The 22,994-nt window shown below is 45.0% G+C and overlaps 1 protein-coding gene across 1 annotated transcript in view; it reads right to left on the minus strand.

The window, feature by feature from the left end:
* Window positions 1-1,586: 1,586 nt before the first annotated feature.
* nlgn4xa (neuroligin 4 X-linked a) overlaps window positions 1,587-22,994 on the minus strand; it is a 64,923-nt gene continuing 43,515 nt past the window's right edge. Inside the window, exons 3-5 of the mRNA XM_030086084.1 lie at window positions 15,177-15,362; window positions 10,644-11,433; window positions 1,587-3,692 (exon numbers count right to left, since the gene is read on the minus strand). Coding sequence (XP_029941944.1) covers window positions 2,798-3,692; window positions 10,644-11,433; window positions 15,177-15,362 — 1,871 coding nt within the window. The 3' untranslated portion in view covers window positions 1,587-2,797. The remainder of the gene's footprint in view (window positions 3,693-10,643; window positions 11,434-15,176; window positions 15,363-22,994) is intronic.

Genomic DNA, 22,994 nt, shown 5'->3' on the forward strand with positions numbered 1-22,994 from the left:
GGAGCTATTCTCTGTTTGCCATTCAGCTCAGAAGTGCATCTTGTTTTCCCTGACGGAGCACAACAGCTACCCACAAAGGCCAAAACAGCCAGACAATGCAGCTTCGCTGGCAGAGCCAAAGTGTTTGCAGATGCAATTCAATGTTTCAAAGTTTCAAGAGCGAGATTGCCAGTATTGATTGAGCCTAACTCGATAAGCACCGTGCAGCTGCAGCGCCGCAAACAGGAGTCAATCTGCGCCCCGGCAGAAGTGGGAATCTCCTCGTGTCATTGTCATTCAGGAAAGCTATAATGCAAACACTCAGTCTGCTTCATCGCATCTCTTTTGTTTGAGTGATATAATACTGCAGCTGCACGGCGGTGAAGTGGTGAACTCTCCCCTGTCTCACAGCAAGATCACCCAGAGTCTCAGACAGCTCAGATTACCAGATTCTATCTCAGAGAGGTCTTTGTAAGCAAACCTTCCATTCATCCAACCTTTACAGCCTTTTCACTGTAGTTATGGAGACTCAAACTGAAACCAGGAAACACTAAAAACAGGCACATGATTGACACCGATGGGTGAAGTCCAGTCAGACGTTCACCTCAGGTAGACGTCTTGATGGCTGCACAGGGAGAACATGCACACTCACACAGAAAATGATCCAAATGTTCTGTTCGTGTGAGAGATGCTCTTGGAGGAACTGGAATTTTCTCCTGGAGCAACGCGCAACTCCACAAAGCGACGTTTTGGACGTTAACCTGCACCAACCAGGCCTCTGGACACGTTCAGGACGTCACTGACCCAGAGACACTCTGATCCTCACTTCAAGGTTTAAAAGCTTCAGGGAGGAAATGAGGAATGTTGAGCGTCGAAATACTGCAGCAAGCAAAGAGCTTCAAGCTTCATCAGGATTTAAATAGTTGTTGAAGATTGCGATTCAATTCTTCAAAATGAGTCCAAACACAAACTGCATATTTCAGAAACAATTTTGAAAACACTTAACTATAATTTAGCCAAATCTTTGAGTGTTTTTTGGAGTTATTTTCATTGAGAATGGTTGTAATTGGAACATTCCTGAATCGTTTCTCAACATTCTTCATTAAGACTGAATAGTTTCCATGAGTCCCTTCATTGAGATGTTGTCGAGGTATTTCCCGTCAAAGTGTGGAAAACATGGTGGATGATAACCGCCGCTGTTTCAGACATCAAAACACTGGTGGTTTTCAGAAGTGTAGAGATTTTGTCCCGTCCTGTTTTGTCCTTCAAGAAGTGAGATCTGTCGGCTTTTATCTCGTTTGCACACATTCTGCACTTGCAGCTGTCTTTACCCAATATTTCCCTATTCCTCTGCTTGTTTGTCTTGTAATATCAGACTGAAATGCAATGTCATCAAATCACACACACACACACACACACACACCAATAAAAATAAACATTTTTCTTTTTCTTTTTTTTAGAAAATACTGTAATGTTTTATTAAAAATGTTGCAGAAAAAGTTTATACAGGTGTCCAGCCAGAAATATGTCTATATCACTTAAGGCAAAACTGCAAACAAATAGAAGATAAACTGAGGATTTTAAAACTCTACATTAAAACCCTTTTGTTATCTCGACTGGTTTCAGGACCAAATGGCAAGAATAGATTTTTTTTTCATATATCTTACAAATGTTGCTTAAAATCTTCTGGAGGTACGTCCATATTTTCCTTGTTTTGTTTGCTTTTTTTTTTTTGTTTGTTTTGTTTTGTGTTTTTTTTTTCATAGGATGCAAAACAGAAAGAGAGTTAATGATTACTGTGTTGCAATTTTATAATAATTAATATTAATATTTACACTCATTCACTTGCTTGAGTAACCCAAAATATCACAAGCCTGGCACAATACCTTACATATTGCTAGCATATGACAATTTGAAATATCTAACATATATTTCTTTACAAACATATCCAACTAAGAGAAATACAAAAAAAGAAAAAAGAAAATAAAACTCACTGCGTTCTTCAGTTCTAAATAATACATTGCTGGTCACATTGTAAGCTCAGTGCTGAGACTGAGGAGACAGAAAACAGTGAGAGCGGTTGATGGGATCCAGCTGCTCCTCCTCCTCAGACTGCCGCTGAAAAAAAGAAAGCTCTTCCCGGACATGCAATGTCTAAAGAGCGGACACAAAGCAATGCACGAGACAGCACTGGTGTGTGATGAACGGGGTGGGATTGTGTTCGCAATTTGGTCATTTCAGTGGAAACTAACAGGTGGGGAAAAAAGAAGGATGTTCAGATATATTTACACACATCTCAACAGAAAGCACGAGCTGAACGCAAAAGATCTCAGCCAAACTGAAAAAGAAGAATCTCTTTTTTAAAACTTTTTCCACGCACAACTATATAGCTTCTTTAATTTTCTTTTTTTTTTTCTTCTTTCGTTTTTTTTTGCAAAGTTTTCATAAATACATTTCAGGCTGGGTGTAAATTTCTGTGCCCAAGAAGTCTGATGCATGAAGACTCATGATGCTCCATTGATGCTTTTCAACAACCTCGCCTTCCTGTTGTGTGTTTTATGGCACAAAAAGCCTCCAGAAGCTTCTTCGTCAGTATCGTAAGAACATTAACAGTCATCCTCTGGCTGCCTTGTCTTTTGGTAAGTTTCCTTCCATGAAGCTTTTCTCCACGAAGTTATTACTAGAGAACATTCACTTTTAATATTTTCCATGAGTTTTATGATCACTATATACTCTTCAAGAAGGCATGGTAGCAAAATAAGATCTGCTGGGACTTTGGAAGTCTGTGCTTCACACAGTTAGCGGGCGGCGGGCGGAGCTATACCCGCGTGGTGGAGTGGCCGTGGGGCAGGTTGGTACTGTTCTGGCTGCCGCCGAAGGTGTTGAAGTTGTGCAGAGGCTGCATGCCAGCCAGAGAGTTGGGGATCATGGTGATGGTGCTGGGCGTCATGAGGGGGATGTCGTCGGGCGACCGGCGCAGAGTCAGGGTGTAGTCGGGCGGGCAGGTGAGCCGCAGCGTGTCGTGGGTCTGCAGCGGCTCGCACTCGTGGTGGTGCTCGTGCTCCAGCTGCTGCTGCTTCATCTGCAGAGACATCAGCTCCTCGCTCTGCAGGTGCGCCACGTCGTTGGCGGCGGCCGGCGCGTTGGGCGCGGCCGAGTTGCGCTGCGGCGTGGGCACGCGGCGGTTGGTCTCGTGCCGCCGCTTGTCCTTCTTGTAGTACAGCGCGGCGAAGGCCAGGATGTTGAGGAAGAGCAGCGACGCCCCCACGGCGATGGTGACGCTCAGCTCGGTGGAGTAGTCCCGCTTGGTCTCGATCACCACGGTGGACTCGTCCGTCAGGTCGCCGCTCTTGCGCTGATCCGTGGTCTGCTTGGTGTTGGTGGGCGGGACCCCCGGGTGGCGGGTGGTGGACGGCCAGTTGTTCTTGCCCGGGAAGCGTTTGGTGTAGGGGTACGGCGTGGTGTCCTGCGGCGGGATCTTGGTGGTGGTGGAGACGTACTGAAAGAATTCGTTGATGTTGTGAAGGTGCGGGACCAGTTCCAGCCAGAAGGCCACTTTGGTCGCGCGGTAGTGATCCCGGACTCGAGGTTTGAGGCCGATGTGAAGGTAGAGCTGATCTTTCGGGTTGTACTTGGTCCAGGCCACCTCCTCGAACCGGTTGGGTTTGGTGTGGATGAACTTTGTGTCCTGTGGGACGGGCTGGTTTGGATCCCTGCAAGACAAAACGGGACACGTCAGGGTGTTTGGACCACAGGAGAGCGTGAGCGCTTTGTATTTATTCCCTGGTATGTTGGATTAACATGATCAACATATGGAAGAGACGCCAGGTGGGTTTTTCTGGTCCTGGAGGATTTCAGTGTTCGTCTCTTCCAACACATCTGAATTTAATAAATCACAATGAAGCAGTGCAGAAAGCCTGCTAACGAGCCGATCGTTACGATCAGCTGTGTTGGAGCGAGGACACACTGGAGAGAACACCACTGGTTCTTCACATTTCTCTAAAGACAAGCTGATATCGTTCTACAGCGTAGACCGAATATATGTAAAACTCCATTCCAAATTATTCTGATATACGAAGCTCATAATGGGGCGACACACAAATTCAGTAATCCTTTAGCCTCCAACAGTCCAGCTGCAGGAGCTTTTTTATTAACTGTAGAGAAGAAAAAAGGGAGGGAAATGTCCATCACAGTGTTAAATTGTTCGTGTTTTTTTCCTTCAAGTGATGTCTTGCTATTTTAGCCATATTGACTATTTTTCCCTTTTTCTCTTTTGCATTATACTGTGAGGAAACGAGAAACAAGGAAACCACAGAATGGGGCCTGTCAGGGTTTTAAGACACTTAAAAGGTCAGAAATTCTTCAGTCTAATTTATTTTGTGACCTAATGCGGAGAAATATGCTTCATGACAATATAAATTGTTTTTAAATTGTAATAATTTGGGCCATCCTGTTTCTCTGGACTGCTCGGATGTAGATTCACTCCAGAATGGCTTCAACCAAATAAAACCCTCCTTTTGGAGCGACTCAATCGGATCCTAACAGAAACTTTTAATGGCGCTCGGGGGAACCGTTCACAGGAACATTACAGCTCTGTGAAAGACACAGATATAAGCCGTTACTTCCCTGGCCTGAAATCGATGTTACCTGTGAGGATAACTTCTGTTCTTCCCCGATTCAGCAGCTCCACTCAACATGGTGCCGAGTTTACGACTCCAGGCGCTGCAGCGTTTACTCATCTGAACCTGGACCCGAGTTTGACATTACCTCACGCCTCCTGAACCACTGCGACTCTAAACTCGAGGAGTCGAGGTTAACACACTTAGCCGAGACAAGGCAGGAAGCAAACAACAAGCTGCTCCCTTCCAACAGCGCAGGAAGCTCCGTGTTTGAGCAGGATTTCATGGCGGCCTGGAGATCTGCATCCACAAACATGAGGGAAGCTGCAGAGCTCTGCAGGGCCAGGATCTGAGCTGGATCCCAGCTTCTGGAGAGGCTCTCTTGAACATTTCGATCTTATTTATTTATGCCCAAAGCTGAAATTCACAGGAGAAACATAAAGGGTGTCAGTAAGTTTATTTAAAAAAAAAAAAAGAGAAATGGAATTGAACAAAAATGGCTAAAATGATCAGCATTGACTAAAAATTTACAAAACAGTTAAAAAAAAAGGTTACAAATATGTCTTAAAATGGGCAAACAATGACTACAAAAGTTTGAACGAGTATGGCTGAAACTAGGGATCGACCGATCATCGACCGGGCCGATCACGGGCGCCGATATTCGACATTTTAATGCATATCGACATCTGACTATTTTTTTAATCAGGCAGCCGATAAGAGACCAGTATGAAACGTTGTTATTTTGGCTCATATTCAGCCACGTCTTGGCTTGGATTCTACTCCGCCTCCAGCATTGTCCCGCCCACAGCACCATCTGATTGGTTACAGTCAGAGCCGGCAGGGCTAACAGCCAATCAGCAGCGACAGCTGCATGCACAGGGCCTACAGAGCAATACATATATATGCATCGAGGAGAGGAGAGAAGAAGCTTGACGTGCTAACAGTTAGCCCAGTAGTTAAAATTAAACTGCGCAACATTTCACTTTCTAAATCCAAACACAAACACTAATTATTTCAATACTAACAGAAATATATTTTCCTCACACAGAAAAGATGAAAAATAATCATAAAACCTCTGCCACTAGCCTACAAAACACAAAACAAAATTTTGACACCAATATTTCCACTCATACTGTAAATGAATATGGGTTGTAAATATCGGTTGTCGGCCCTGAAATAAAACATATCACTCTCATTTAGTGTTTTATTTTTGAGTTACCCTTCATTAAATTCATGTTATCCCATGTTACATGACATATGGTGTCTTGGTTTACCGGTGTGTTTGTATGATAACTGATCCCTTCTATTTAACGTGACGGAAACATCCGCCTGACTTTTGTAAACTGTTGTGATGTAATTTAAGACTTTACGTTAACATTCAGTGAGCGCCAATTTACTGTCAGCAAGTAGCTACTGAGGTTTTTGTCCCAGTGCTGAAATGCAAATAAAGACAGTAGAGATGGGCACAGTGTGTGATCCCTCCTCACCATAGATACCGAAGCTGGACATAAAGACATATATGTTCAATATATGTTAAGCCTTAAAAAAAAAAAAAAAAAACCCTCAGTTATTTGAGGAACATTGGGAATACAAATTATTCCCTTATAAGGAGCTTTTTTAGTGATTTTTTCCCCCCACCATTTTAGCCATTATATCCATTTTTTTACTTGTTTTTGGCATTTCTACCATTTTTATCTGTTTCTCTATTTGACCACACCAAGCAATGCACATTGTTTTAGCTATTTAATGTGTTTCAGATACAGATGAACCATTAAACTCAACACTTTCGGTTATGAAGGTCCTGCAGCATTCCCACTGTCTGTCTGAGATTAAATAATCTGAAGTCGGGAGTTAAGGCAAAGCTAATTCAGGAGTGTAATCTGAGTTTTGGAAGGTCGTCATCCTGGTTGTTTGAGAAGAGAACCAGAAACACAGGCAGGCGGGAGGGAGGAAGACGTCTTGTTCTTCACACTGCTAGAAAAACCCTCGTGGTCTTTGACGTTTTATTCGCCGAGGCTCAATCTGAACGGTCTGGAAGAGTTGTCACTGAGCTCTGTGCTGTCGGCCGGCTCCTTCATCAACGGGCCGTTGTCAAACAGCACTGAGTGTGGGTCAATTAGAGAAACACACAGTCCAAACAGTACAACCAGTACGGATGTGGTGCAAAAATACTCCAAAATTCAGACTTTTCATTATATATTGACTTTTTTCCCTCAGAATTCATGGAAACTCTCAGGAAACTCGAGTGAGTGAGAGTGTTTTCCTGCTCTCAGTGTTTATCGCTGCTCTGTTTGTATCACTGAAGCAGAGCCAGAAGTAGAGGAGCCAACATAAAGGACATTTTTCATCTTTTACAGAATCTCATTTCAAGTCCAAAAACAGTGCTTTTAATTACCGAATTGAGTGGAGATGTTTCCCATCGTGAAACTGTGTTCTCATCTGAGTGTGTGTTTTAATGAAATCTCGTACGAGTGTTTGGCTTTGCTGCAGTGTTTGGAAACAGTTTTTCAATGCAAAGTGGGGGCACTTCTGAGAAAAAATACACAGTTTTATGCAACACGCCAGTGCTGTGGCTGTTTTTACCTCACATGCTCATGAACATCAGTCATGTTGTTGAGTTTTTAACCCAGCGAGTGACCATTTGTGGTCATCTGAGGTTCTCTTTATGGATTTTTTCTGAACTACAACTTGAAAAAAAAACATATAATGCCAGAAAATGGGATTACAAAGTACATTTCTCACTGTAAAGGAGCTGTCATATTTCTGTGGAGTGCCTTATTTTAGGTTCACGTTAAGTGTTGTGGTGAATTCTATGTTAAGTGGACTTCCTGTACTGACCGTTTGCTTCCCTCTCGATTCAGACCCTCTCTGTGTGAATTTCCCTCCCCGGATTGTCTCGTCTCTTCTTGATTGTTTTCACCCGTTCTCCTCCGCCTCATGTAGAAATGGTCTTTTTCTCTCTTTGTCTTGTTGCCAGTTCGTCTCAGATTGTGTTGTCGTGTTGCAGGTGTGTTTCCATGTTTTCTTGTGAGCACTGAAAGACTTTTAGATGAAACACTCGGAGTTCTGAGTCACATGCATGATGTTCATATCACAAAGGAGTGACTGAGCTGAGATAAATTATGCTTCCAGGCACGGTTGACTCATGACTACAGAATTTTAACAATTGCTTTTTAAAAACTTCTAAAGACCTAATAACAAATGACAAAAGTGACTTAACATCTCCAGTAAGTTCACCTGATTCATGCATTTGTCTTGAAAAATGTGGAAACAGCAGCTTTAAAAAGGCTCCATGGCCGCCTCTCCACATGCCCTGAACGTTGTTCGGTCTTTTAAAAGCACAGCTCGAAGCTGCGAGCTGCACTGTCTCCACATGTCTCTATGCATGCAGCAGAGCCAACATGTGGTGGGGTTCCACTTAAGGCCTGTCGTCTCGCTGCTAACATATGCCGGAACAATATGCCGCTCCGCTGTTCCTACATAAGAGGCTGAAAACATCGCTCGAGGCCTTCGACGCTCACTGAACCACAAAATCCATCCTTTACTGCACACGCTTCCACGGAGCAGCCGGTCTGTCGATAACAGCAGCCACTCCTCGCCATAGGTTGGATTACTCTGCGCCTGGCAGGTGCACCAAGACTGAAAATCCACAGTTGCACTTGGTGTCAACACGCACTTTCATGTCTGTGCATGAGCAGTAATGTATTCAGCATTACCTCCAGTGTCTGACAGCTAAGCCGCTTTAAGAGGCTGCAGACAAGGCAGCTTGTAATAACTTTTTCAATCAGAAATATCTGGTCACAGCAGCACTTTTCTCTCTGTGTGGTATTTTTGTCCATATTTACTTCAGATTTTTCAGTTTTTTTTTTTTTCCTTCAGCAACAGTTCAGTCGATATAAAGTCAAAGCAAAAATAGAAAGAGCCAGCATAAGCTTTAGAGCCCGAGGCAGTGTTCTCCACCGCAGGTCCTGAGGGACAATGCAGCTTCTTTCTGCTATATACTTCCGGACGATGTGCAGCATCCCAGTCAAAGTTCCAGTAATAAACCGATGCAAAACTTCATCGAGCTTCCAGACTCGATGAGGACGAAAATGACTTTACTGGTGTTTTCCGTGTGAAGTGACACTAAATCTTTTATTTCCTGTTTGTGTACTGGAGTAATGTGCTGCTAGTATAACAGAGTGCAGAGAAGAGCCATAAAAGAGGAGTTTTGACGTGGGAGTGAGCTGCTGTGCCAGGCAGACTCAATCCAGACCGTCTGTAATTACTTGATCCAGTCAATTCAAAGAAAGTTTCACTGAAACTCCTTTCATTCATTCTGGACCACTTCCAATTTTCATTTGACCCGTTCGCATAAAACACGTTGGAGAGACTCTGAATGACTTTGTGAAGTGACAATGGAGCAATCAGCGGCCGATTTGACCCAAAACCCCACATTTGTGATTAAGATACTCAAAAAAGAAAGAAAGAACTTGTTTAGTTGCGACTAAAAAGACACTGATTGTCTTCCTTTTAGACATTTCACTGCATTTTGCATCATTAAAATTGGCTTTATGTAGAGATAGTTTTGGTTTTGTGAAAATACAAACATTTTTTCATCACAATAAAGAATAACTTCAATTTAAACTTCATCATGGCAGTCGGTACATGGCCCCGAGTAATCCTCCTGAATTAAACGGATCAGTATTTCCACAAGGACTCAAACCCGACATCTTCTAACTCCGAGGTCAGAGTTCAACTCGCTCAGTGAACCTTCCTAAAGTCCCATTTCTGTCTTGAGGAGCTAAATTCATCCGCTTCCTTGATAGAAATATCAGGAAAAGTTTCCCCAACATCAATCTGTCCTCCTTTAATCCAAATGGAGTCTGGGGGACGCGCTCACGGTGATGAATCTGCTTCCAGACGGAGTTTTATCGGACGCAGGCTGCAAGAAAAGAGTGTGTGAGGAAGCCAATCCCCCGCTGATGAGGCGGCGGCTGGACGGACGCCAAACAGAGGGGAGCAGGGGAGCGGACGCTGCAGTCCATGAAGCTGATCAAGACTTTATTTATTCACCTTAAAGTGAATTTTCAGAATGACTGGGCTGCAAACACCATGATACATTATCTCAAGGTGTGTGGAGGGGGAAAAAAAAGAAAGAAAAAATAAACGTGAGCCAAATACAAACAGACAAATCCTTTCATCAAATGCAGCCGAGCCGCAGCGCCGCCGAGGATTGGACTTGTTTTATTAACCTCCACTTGATCTCTTCGACTCACCAGTTCATCAGTGAACAAAACTTTCTGCTCATTCCTCACCTCAAATCTGTCCGGGATTTGCAGGAACTCATATCTGCCCGGCGTCAAGGAATAAACAGAGTAAACTGACGGGGGAGAGAGAAGGTTTTACGAGGGCAGACATCTCCACATGTCACACGTCAGCTCCTTGACAGTGGCCCCAGGAAGCTTTCACTAAACTCTAAGTAAATAAAGTGTGATGTTACTGTTACTATTTTCAAAAGAACTTGTGTTTCCTGGCTAAAAATAATGATTAAACAGTAATAATTGATGTAAAGTTGCTGAAACAAAGGAAAATACTCAATAGAGAGCAAATCCTCAGTTAGTGTGACGTTTCATGCCGTTCAGTGGAATCCATCATGGATGGTGTCATTTTCATCATCACCTGAAACTCAACACAAAGCTCAATGTGAAGCAGAAACTTCTCCCTCTGTTTGGAAGTTACTGGACATCAGGAAAGACGACAAAATATACCGCAAATGAAAAGTAACGCTGCACCTGCGCCTTCTTGATGTTTGTGTACGGAGTCGTTTTTCAGCTGGCACAGAGTGTAATATGCTGGGATTATGAATTGATTGACCTGAGTCTGATTTGACTGAAACACAAACAGCTTCTAATTACATGTCACTAAATGTGGTTGTTTGCACGTTCAAATGCAGTCAACCAGTCACTGGAAAGAGATCATGTCTAAAATCCTTTTCCACCTGAGTTAAAGTGACCGATCATCGTCATCGTCAACAAGTCCTGAAGCGATCTCACGCTCTCTTACCCCGTTTTGGCGAAGTTGGTCCAGTAGGTCATGACGACGGCGCTCAGCATGACGTCGTTCTTGGAGAAGTTGCAGTTGAAGAGGTCGGTGGGGCCGATCATGGGGATCCCGAACACGTAGGGCACCTCGTCGCCGTGCGCCGAGTCGGCCCAGCTGGGCTTCATGTCGCTCTGACAGTGGTGGTAGAAGGCGTAGAAGTAGGTGGGCGAGCCGTACTGCGCGTGGAGGTCGGCCGTGGCCACGGCCGGCGCCACCCACTGGTGGTCGGTGAACAGCGCCACCAGCGTCTTGCGGCGGGTCTCCGGGTTCTCCTTGTCCGCCCAGTCGGTGTACATGAACTTGATGGTCTCGCGCAGCGTGTCCTTGCCCTCCGGGTAGCCGTACAGGTGGTCCACGAAGTCGGACACGGCGAAGTCGAAGTCGTTGGCGGACACGCCGTCCTCGCTGTCCACGATGCCGTCCACGAACTTGAAGCCCTCGCCCTGGTTGACCCCCAGCATGATGTCGTAGTTGAGGAACTCGCCCTGCTCCATGAGGATCTGGGGGTCGTCCGGGATGACGTCGCCGTCGATCACCGGCCCGAACGCGATGTGGTACTTGGCGGGCGTGATGTACTGCTCGATCAGCTCCTTGTAGTTCTTCTTCTGCAGGCACTCCACCAGGTCGATGGTGTCCAGCATGTTGCAGCCCACCTTCTCAGCCAGGGCGCGCGTGTACTTGGCAGGCTGGTAATTGACGGCCCAGCTGGACAGCGCCGTGCCGCTCTGGATGATGGCTTTCTGGAACAAATCTGAGATTGGAACCGGAATTAGTGACACACTCTCCACACAGAAACACTCACACAAAGTGTTTTCTCATGAAAGGCAACATTTATTTTGGGGGGGAAAGGCACTGAAAATCACTGAAATTTGAAGCAATGTTGCTATTTTATGTAATTTAGTCATCATGATTAAAGAAAACATTGAGTTTTCTGGAGAAACATGGATTCAGACAATGAAACCCTTTGCTGTTTACGAATAGAAAAAGGAACAAACTGTTGTGTATGCTGCCGCTGAAACATTAGCATTTTGACTAACCATCAGGCATCTGGTGGTAACTCATTTAGTAACCAATAAATAACCAGTTTACCGAATAGTCTCAAGCTGAATCCAGACGATTCCAGCCCAAATCAGCATTCTTTACAAGCTGAGACTCTTTTCATGCTCGCAAAAACACATTTCATGGCAAACAAAACGATGATTCAGAGAAGTGACGCTCCGTCTTTGTGTCCCTAATGAATGAATGAATGACAAACTGCAACACAGAGACGTTTGCTGTTTACATCGACGGCACCGGAGGCGCTTTCCACGTCTTGCAGTACTGTTAACACTGCTTCAGCAAGTAGGCCACAATACACCAGGAAGGCTGGGATAATGTGTGTTTTTGTGGCTTCTATTTATACTCATGCAAACACACACACTCACACACACATACTGTGGTGGTGACTCAACCGGGTCGATTTGAAAAGTATGTTTTGAGCACAGAGCAGACAATTCCCACTCGGGCTGCTAAACTGTGCACAAGCTTCCACTGCTGCTGCCGTTGGTCGGATGTGGAGTATCGCTTCAGTTTCTCCTCCGTTTCAAAACTTTCCCGGCAGCAGAGGGACGCTCCGGGGGACTCATTTTTCTGTCGACTCGACACAAATTTAAATTAAGACTCCTCAGCTACTTTAAAAGAAAAAAAAAAAAAAAGAAAAAAACCTCAGTAAAAGTCAAGAACAACGTGGGTCTCTGAAATATGTTTGTATCCAGTTGAGCATGTAATACTACTTTCTACCACATGGTGGTGTCGTGAGCCTCTCTGGTGGTTATTTTTTTGTAAATGACAGAAATCGCACTTTCTGTATCTGGTAGATGAAAAGATAAACTAAAATCATCGTGAAATAACTTCACTGACTCAGACTGTGTCATTTCTGTTCCCACCAGATAAAGAAGAAAAACAACCCAGTAAACAGACTATTGAATAGAAAAATTCACATTCTTTTGATTACCTGCCCAGACAGGAGAAATGTTAATTCTCTGGACAGGTTTTTTTGTTTTTTATTTTTTAAAGATGGAAATTGCCCGCACATTTCTGAAAATCCAATCATCCAAATCCTCCCCTCTCCACACTGGTCTGCTCTTCATCATTTTGTTGTACCAAACCTGTTCATTTCAGAAAATATTTGACATTTTCTTCCTTTTTTTTCCGCTGCATTTCAAGAGTTCAGATGTTTGAAATGTTTTTTATAAAAGGATTATATTTTGCTTGTAGTTCATTCAAAATATTGGAGACATAAACTATATTTTACATTTAAGAAGATGAAAATGCAGCTCATAAAGTGGATTTATGACATTTTGGTCAACATTGTGAGGTAAATTTTTTGCTGATGTAATTTTTTGCAGCCACATTTTCTCATTATTGCTTTTTTTGAGCAACTTGAGTAATTTTAGGGTCAAAATCGTGTTAATTCAGGAGGAAAATTCCATCTTGAGTTTATAAGAGTGCCATGAATACCTATAAATTTAAACTTTAAGGTATTTCTTTGTAGTGCAGATTATACCTGATGAAAATGTCCATCCTGTTTTAAGTTTGGTTATTCCCCCCCTCGTCTTTCTCTCCTTCCGTTTCACACGCCTTCTTTGGAGTTGCGTCACACACGCTGGAGTGTATTTCTGTGACATGAGCGGCTGACAGCTGACTGACAGCGTGGCAGCCGCCCTCATGTGCCACACTGAAAGCTTCTCCGGGTTCAGCGGAGAACAAAGGCTGCAGGTGAGGACTCAGCCCGAGAGTGGAGAGCTCAGAGACGAGGGAGCTGAATAAATAAAGCTGAGAGTGCAGGTGAAGGCGGAAGCACTGAGGGGAAGAGAACTTCACAAAACATCTCTTAAAAGGGTCAAAATGAACATTTTTGTTTCCAGTGGAAACAATACAACACAGAAACGGACACATACTCTCAGATATGAAAGAATTACGGTGGCCACGGTGGTTTTTAAAAGCCTTTTTAAGGCATTAAAACACCTGAGGTGTAACAAACACATGAGATGGAAACGTGTGAATGTTTCCGACCAAATCGTAACAAACGCTCAGTGAACGGGTCAAACTGCTTCCTCCTTCCAACGGAACACAATGAGTCCGGCGTCTCTGTGTTCATGGAAACAGAGGGAGTATCGGCGCTCGTCTGGGAAGCTGACTGCTCTGTACGCTCCGCTGTACGGCTGGAGGAGGGACTGAGGAGGTCTGCGTTTGGACTCTGGAGGCTTCCTCCTTTTAAACATGAGGCAGCTTTAAAAGTGCATTTACCATGTAGATGTCATGCAAGGCGCTTCAAACCTCTGGGAAAAAAGGTAAAAGCACAGAGGTTGAGATACGAGAAGGAAGCAGCCGTTCTGCTCATGGAGCCGTTATTGGCTGGACGGTGGAACAACTGGTCTGCTTTGAAAACTGACAACTGGACTGAATAAAGAAAACAGTTAATGACTTTCTGCAACACAAAAAACATGTTAGAAAGTACACTAGAGATTAAAAAGCCTGAATAATATCAGGACTGAGGCTGCGAGACAGAAGAAACACTGCAACGCTGTACATGTCTGGAGGAAGTGACGGATCAAAACCCAAAACCTGGAGCCTGAAGACAAATGATTTACAGCATATTTGGTTTGGAGAAACGGTGGGAAACTGAATTTCATGAATGACTTGGTCCTCTAATCATTAAATGTTGTATTTACGATGATGATTGCTCCCTTTTTTCACTTTCACTGAAAACAGCATGATTGTAAGGAGGGCAATAAGAGGCTACGTGAACTCATATCACAATAATTACATTCAAAACACGACATTATAATCTTGTAATCGAGTTTTGAAGTACTAAATGGGATGTACTTTTTTTTTTTCAAAGTCTGAGCCGGCTGTGTGTTGAAGTTGGTTTCCAATTGGGAGGCTCGTCATCCACTGGCCTTAAATTGCAGCTCGTGTTTGAGTGGGAAACACACTTCAATAAAACATGAACATGAGTTTTAAATTTAATGTGTTTTGTGACTTCAGACTCTTCGAATACTCACATCACCATCCAGCTAATTCTTTAGCATGCTCTTTAACGCTTTGGGAGATGTCTATTGAATGATTCTGTTTGTGGGACAGATAAATTCCTCAGATTTTTGGTCAGACTGTGTATATCAGTGATATTCTGGAGTTTGACTTATTTAATAGCATTTAGTTACAAGTGTATGTAAAAAAAAAACTAGTGAAAAGACGGCATATTTCGATGTTTCTTTGGACCGTTCAGAGCAAAACTCCTGAATCTTATTCACTTCACACACACTTTAAACAGGAAGTGGCTCCAGGACTGGACACGGTTCTGATGTGAAGATGAATGGCATCAAAGTGTGTTTGTGTGTGTGTGTGTGTGTGTGTGTGTGTGTGTGTATGAGGAAGAGAGTGAAGATGCACACACAGAGCAGAAATGACAGCAAGATGAAAAGGCCGCTGTGTGTGAGCGCGTCTTCCTACCTTCTGAGTAATGTGAGAGTGTGAGCAGGCTGACGCACGAGGCCCCGGCTCCGGAGCCAAAAATGGTCACTCTCTTGGGGTCTCCTTTGAAGGCCTGGATGTTTTCTTTGATCCACCTGAGAGCCTGGATTTGATCCAGCAGGCCGTAGTTGCCCTTGGCCGCCTGGTCTCCTGTGCTTAGAAACCCTGCAGTGATGGAAACACACAAGGAGAAGCACAACACACTTAGATTTCCCCTTTTGGCACCGGCTTCATGTGGACTCGCAGCTCAGAGTATAAATAAAAATCCTTATCGGTGGAGGGCAGAGGTCACGCTTCTTCTGTCTCAAGGCCTGAAATCTCCCAACATGTGTCCTTCCATGTGAGGAAGTAATATTCTTACCTATATTCTTAATCTCGTACCACTAATAAATAGTGCATATTAACAAATATCAATGTGGAAAATAGTGTGATAAATGGATTCATGTTCAGGACAACACACCTGTCTTTAATACTCATTAAAGCTCTTTATTTTCCAAACTGAAGAAGCTCATGTTGTTAAAAACAAAAGAAGCCTCCAAAAGGGGCAAAATGACTTTTAAATCCAACCAGGATATTTATTTATTAAAACTGCATAAATGAACAATGCGTTCATGCCTGCAAAGCTCAGCTTCCTCAAACACACCAGGAGCCAGTAGATTTCATCCCGTTCGGAGGAAACATGGCAGGAAGTCAGCGTTGAATCAGCCAGTGAATCCATCTGAGTCCCTCAGGGCGCCGAGTCAGCCGCGCAGCATCCAGATCCGCTCCGGAGCGCCGGGCCTTTCCTTTTCACTTCACCCGTAGCAACAGAGACGCTTGGCCGCCGCGCGTCTCGTCCAATCCAGCGCCGGAGCGGCCGGCCTGGCGCGCCACCGCCACGGCCCAAAACTTGTTGACAAATTAGCAAACGCGCCTAAACCCATTAAGTGGCTTTCTAAACGCCGCCGCCGGGGGAAGTCGTGGCTCGCCCCTGCCAGGTCGGGGGAGGGGGGGAGGGGGGGGGGGAACGGCGGCCAAGCCTGGCGGCGGCCGGCGGCCCCGGCGAGCTGACCGGGACCGAGGCGGTGGAGATGACAAATGGGATGAGGACGGCTGGGTAGGAAGGAGGAGAGGAGGAGAGCAAAGGTGGCCTGTGGCTCTTTGATAGGGAGCAGATCCGGTTTGTCATGGTGTGGTGGAGGGGAGGATGGGTGGGGGGTTACCGGGCCTCTGGCAGAACCACCACAGGCTACCACACAGTCCTCTCCTCTCCACTCCGCCTTCCCCTCATTTTCCCTCCTTGGATGTGTGCAGAGGAGCTTTTGAGGGAAACGTGCCCGGCAGGCGCTCCCCGGGACGTGTGAAGATTCGCTTCGTCTCAAAGAACCGCGTCCCCAAAATAGAGCGCATACATAACCGAGCACACCGCCCGGAGACGCCGAGCGGCCATTCGCGCCAGAACTGCCTCCCAACAATCCAAGAAACCCGAAGACAATCCTCAAACACACACACACACACACACCCTCACACAGACAGTGGAACTGATCAGAGATCCCGGATGGAGAATGCCAGAGCGCAGCGATCGACAGCGTGGGCAAACCGAGGCGTCGACCGTCCGGGGAGGCGGAGCTCGGGATGAAATGTGAGGGAGTTGGTGGAGGAGGTTAGCAATCACATCCCAGAGTCACGGCTGATCAGTCTGAGAGGAACAGAGCAACATGGGAGACGGTCTGCCACAAAGTCAGAGCTGAGGAGGATTCAGGAGAGATTCAGGAAGGGCGAAGAAAACGTTGTATAATCAAGTCAAGAAACACCCAGTTTAATATGCTTTTATACTTCTATTTTACAAATCATGTGTTCGAGCCAAAACAAAGTGAAATTGAATCTGCAAACTGAAGGAGGAAGCGGTAATCTAGTAATAAATTGAATGTTTGTTTGCAGAAAAGGAAGGGTTTTCCTGGATGACGGCCGACTCTCTGCGTCTGACCTGCAGTTATTTCAGGTCTGATGAAAGGCGGCTGGTCAGAGGAGCAACATGGCCTCAGATATTCCCTCTGATGTGTGCTCCAGCGTTTCAGACTGAGGCGACAGCGTTGTGTGTTTCTCAACATGAGGCTCTTGTCATTATTGTGCATTTATTCCTGCTCCTGTTTGTTTCTGCAGAGAACACTGAGCTGCTTTAGTGCTGCAACCAGACATACAAACGAAGCTCTTGCCTTCGATTATGAACAGGTTGAGAAATTGATAAAAGAAAAAAGTCTTTTAAAAAAGAATAAAATTGTCAAATGAGAGAGCAAACGTCAGAACATTTCCACATCAAGTCTCCATGTTCCCGTCTTTAATCGTCTGATGCACGTCTCTAATGCCTGGTGAAAGTTTTTCAGAGAATTAATCATTTTCACCTGCCCGAAGCTAAAGGTGTCGTCATGTTAACTCAGAGCTTCAGATTTCTCTTTAAAAGCAACAATATTTCCTCTTCTGAGGTTGGTTCTGCCGATGTTTTAGTTGCCAGACGGAAAGCTGCCGCCACGCTCACGATAATCACTGTTATCTTGAAAAGTTGCTCCTAATTCCACTGAGATTTTCATCAAAGCACTCTCTATCTGATCACCAGTAAATCACCAGCCTGCTTCTATTTTCCCTAAAAAGAGCCTGGTGTTTTACGCCCCGATAGCTTCTTTCCCGCCGCTTGCTCCGAGTTGCCATGACAGTACTTTAACTTCACACTTAACCAAGTCTGCCTGTCAGGAGAAACTGTGAAAACTGACGTTGGCGTTTTTGACTCTCACGTCAGCAACGAGGGAGAAGACGAAATTTAGTCCCGATGAATCATCCAGAGGAGTATTTTTAAACGCTCCGTGAGAGTTTTTCCATCTTTGTATTGACAGCCCTCGTCTGGCTCTGATTTCACTCCCAGCTCTCTTCCACACAGCGGAGGTCAAACGTCCGGTCTGATCTCCGCACGGCTCGATTTTAAGACCGTTTCGTCTGTTTTCATCTCACATTGAAGAAGTTTTGAATCGGGAGCCTGTGACTGGAGTGAATGAGTCCTGAGGTGGGCTGATACCGTCTCCGTCTCGGCGCCACTCAGTCGGGAAGTAAACAGAAACCTTTCCTCTCATTCCACAAGTTATTTTAGGCTGTTTTCAGATATTTTAGGCTTCACAGACTGTAGTTTGCAACAACTTGAGAAAGTTGACTGCCCTAGGGGAAAAAAAACAAACAGAAAAGAGGGAGAAACGATAAATCTCAGTGAGTCACAGGATGAGGAATATTGGGTCCAATTATCACAGCGGTCCAACTGATGTGCAGCTCCTCAGCAGATAAGTTCCTGACCTTGACATACGCTCTGACCAGCTGTGTGCTGCTCATTTGCCAAGAGCCGAGGCAGCAGGAGAGGGAGGAGCGAGCAGCAGGTCCGTTCCAACAGCTCGGCGGAAAGTTTGTTCGGCTGACGATTTATTGTTGTTTCTGGAGCCACGTGAAGTGAACAGTCAATATGACATTAAACCAGTTCAGACCCTTGAGAATCTGAGGTGTTGAGGGACGGAGCGGCTCTGGAGGCTCCTTCAGGACGGTGCAGTGTCAACAGGAAGTGAGAGGCGTGACAGACACTGAGTTGAGGTGGGGGAGTGCCACAGATCTCCGTGCTCCCAAACAGCTCGTCAGAAGGCTGCGGCTGAAAGTCAGCCAGACACGTTTCTACAACCTTGATTAATGCGCGTTGTCCTCGTACGCAAATAAATGAAACGACAGAAATGGCTTCGCGGCCATGATCTGATTATCCGTCTCCGTCACCGGTCTGCCAGGTAAATAATAAAGACGCGCCATCTGTCTCCGGCTGCAGGACCGAGGCTCAGCTCTCAGACGGCTCAGGCGTTCACACAGGCTCTGATTGGCCGATTGGCTTCTGCGCTCCACGCGTCGGCTGTGATTAGATCGGACGAGTCGGAGCGGCGACACATCTGGGAAACTATCGTCTGTCAGTCACCGCAGCTGAAGCTGAGAAGAAGCACTGGTGGCGTGAACATGGACAGCGAGCGTTAACTGCATGTCCTTCCCGGAGTTTGTTTCATCTGCATGAAGAACGGCGGAGGAGTGGACTCTGCCTCTCCTCGCAGTAAAGACAAATCAGCCGAATCGCACTCGGAACATGACGTTTCAGGATGTCCCCCCTGAGATTAATAAAGTGTTTCTGCTCTGTTTTATTGCAGCGGTGGGATCAAACACGCTGCCCACGGGCACGAACTGGACCGCAGCAGGACTCAATCCCGCCTGACGGACGACCTTGCAAGCTGTGCAAACTTTGTGTCTTTTTCTGCAATCAAAGCAGCTGCTGTTCCTGATCCGTCCACCGGGGGTCTCATTTCTGGAGCGGCGTTGGACCAACTGGTAAGTCCTTCAATGGGACGCTTTCCTCTGACACAGAGCTGGCTCTATCCTGAACACAAATGTTGTAGTAGATCCAATTAATTCAGAGAGTTTAACGTACAATTTGTAAAATAAATAAATGCATTAACTGTAGATATTTGTTGTGAATAATACAAAAGGTCCCATTTTGCTCTTTAAAATGGATATAATTCAAAAAGCTTTCCACTGCGTCAGTGTGTGTCAGCTGCAGCAGAGCTGTGGGCTATCCGAGGGAAGTCACCCCCAAAAAGAAGGATAAAAGAGTTGAAAAAAACTGGGGGAAGTCACTTTCTTGAAGAGAAGTTTCCAGATTACAGCCAGTATAATAGAAAAAGGCCCAAACATCCAACTTCAGATCAGGACCTGTGACCTGAAACGCAAGATGTGATTTCCCAGGAACTTTGTGGGTAATTGTATTGGACACACACACACAAAAAAAAAGCCTTCATTCATTTAAAAAGCCAAGTCAAGTGTGAGACTTCTGTGATTCACCGTCAACTTTTGCTTTCACTCCAAGAATTTATCGTTTAATTGTGAACTCGTCAATACTTTCCACATTAAAAAAAAACGTTTTCGGGATCTGGAGTATCAGATGTGCAGTTTAAGGACTTGGTAAGTCTATTTATAGCCTGCAGCCTCGTCTCAAAGTCTTTCCATCACGGATACCGAAAGCGCATCCAGTTACAACAATCATTCATATCATGACATCTAACTTCCAATAATCAGGTTTGATTAAAATACGACGCGGACGCAAACGTTATTAAGCAAGTCAGATAAAAGCTGACCTGACAGTCCAGATTAAATGGAGCTTCTTAGTTAATGCGGTTACAGGAATCACAGTTCCCACTCTTAATAACGTTAATGAAGTTACACGAGGCCAGTGACTCGGTTCTTCTTTGTGTTTGCAGTGGCTGAATGCAGACATGGGCTTCAAACACCAATGATGACAGATGAATTAAAGTGACACGCCTGTCTGTAAACCGCTTTTGGAAATGAAACAGAATCAAGGAAACTTGGAGTTCTTTGGATTTCGCAAATTCAGAAACTCGTATATTGACGAGTCTTTCTTAAAAGGGGGTCTGGCTGCTGCTTTGAGTCACGGAAGCACAACTTGAGAGCAGACAGATGAGGAGGTAACCCCCCGGAAGACAATCTCTCCCGCAGAACAGATGTGAAGCGTTAACTTTCAAAAGCAGAGCTCAACCCGTCCCGCGGGCCACGTGCGGATCCTCCCGGCAGGGCGGGTCAAAGCGACGCGCCACAGCCGAGCTTTGTAATTAGCGGGACGCCGCGGAGTCGCACGGAGCTGCCTGGCGGTGAACATCGCCCCCCCCCCCGAGTGACGCGCTGTCGGAGCGCGGTGGCGTGGGCCGGGTCGCGTCGCGCGGCAGCTTTCGGTCGACAGCAGAGCAATGAGTCGCTCTCAGAATAGCATTATGAAAATGAGGGACGAAAGACAAATGTGGAATTTCCTTCTTTCTCACTGAAGCCGCTGTAGATTAGCTGTGGACGGCCGCGCCGCGCACACGCACGTATCCCAGGGTATTTATGAGGATAACACCAGTGTCATTTACTTCCCTCAGAGCATTAATGGACATGAAAATGCTTGAAACTGATTTCCACGCAGGTACAGGTAGGCTTTAAAAAGGCAAACACTGACTGGACTGAACTGCACGGGGTCAGCTTCACGTTTCCATTACTGACTAAATACCGCCGGATTATTATCGCTGCACTCTCACAATTAGCTTTGCTCATCACAACTTCTTTTATAGAGTGAGAATGTTCTAATACCAGATTTCTGAATGCCACTGTCTGACAACACTTGGAAAAACCATCATCGTCATCATCATCATCATCATCATCACCATCACCAGTCTTTGAAACCTTGATACAGTGTCAACACTGCTTCTGACGCTGTCTGTGCACACATCTGAACACTACCACTCCAACAATGTTTGTTCAGCCAGACTGAGTAAACTCATAATTATTCTTAAAGGTGTTGACACGTTTCTCTAATTTAGTTTGACAGATTTCTTACATCCTGTCTAATTCATATTCACGTAGCTGTTCGAGTCTTTTTTTTATTTAATCCTGGCGGTTTTATTTCTCTGAAGCTTCACTCATACCTCATAAACAGGTTCTCTCTTTCCCCCATAATCCTCGGGAATCCATTAAAACCATCTCGTCCATCACGCTGAACCCGGCCTGCCCCGTGGATTTGTGTCGCAGCGACTTTATTACAGTTGATTACCAGGTTTAACGGCGCTGCTTTAAGTCCGTCCATTACCGAGCTTTGTTTCAAAGCCCAGCGCGACGGCACTGAGTGCAATTAACAGGAATCCGGAAGCGGAGGGAATATTTCCACACACTCGGTCATTTCTGCACAGAACCATTACACCTCAGAATTACCATAATAACCTGTTTTCCAACACGTCACTGGCACTGACACCGAGACCTTCAGAAGACCTGCTGCCCAGCGGACGCGGCGAAAAAGCGTCTTAATAATTGAATTCGACAGTGTTTGAAACCACTTCGACTTCATTTTGGTAAACATTGTGAAATCACACATTCGGCAACAATAACAGAATATTTTCCAGGTGGTGAGACTCGTTTCATTTATTCCGGCACTTTGAAACTAATCAGTTTTTTTAAACTCATATTTCAGACAAGGAGCAGCTTTTTTCTCGATGTGGTGTCATTTCAAATGAAAGCCAGTTTTGCCCGAGTTGAGTTGTCCTGCTAATGCTAGCTCTTCTTCCTCACACACTGGCGCTCTGCTGCACTGGAGCTAAAAGAAGATTTCAGACTTTGTCATGCGATTTTTTTTCATTCTCAAATTGTATTTTTCTCAGAAGCACTAAAAGGCTTTCATTATGGCACTTTTAATTTGGAAGCAGAGGAATTTAATCGCTTAATCAAATGGCAAAGATTGTAAATTATTGGTTTCCGACAGTAGATTCAGATTCGGTTTTATGATGAGTGACTTGACATATTTACCCAGTTTGCTCACAGCAACAAGAAACACACAAACAGTGACACAATATGAAACAAGAAAACCATCGTTCCCAGAAGGAAAGAGACCGAGCTCCCCTCTTAGAGTCTATCAGAATTATCAAAACAAATGAAATTCTGGTTTCAGAGCTGGGAATTGACTTTTAGTGTTTATGAATATAAATTAATCTGCTTCAGTTTGTGTGGAAAACAACATCCAGCTGGTTTTTCACGACAGTTTCTTCATTTTTCTTTCCTCTGCGGTTTTTTTTTGTCCGTCTTTTAAGGACATCTGAGAATCCCGTCTTGCAATAAAGCGCATCATATTAAGATGAGACGGATTCAGCCTGCGTCTCAAAGTGACGCTTTCCAGTGGAAGCAAAAGACGAAGCTGCGTTTTGTCATGACAAAAAGCAA

Source organism: Salarias fasciatus (assembly GCF_902148845.1).
Source record: "Salarias fasciatus chromosome 23 unlocalized genomic scaffold, fSalaFa1.1 super_scaffold_20, whole genome shotgun sequence".
Lineage (NCBI taxonomy): Eukaryota > Metazoa > Chordata > Actinopteri > Blenniiformes > Blenniidae > Salarias > Salarias fasciatus.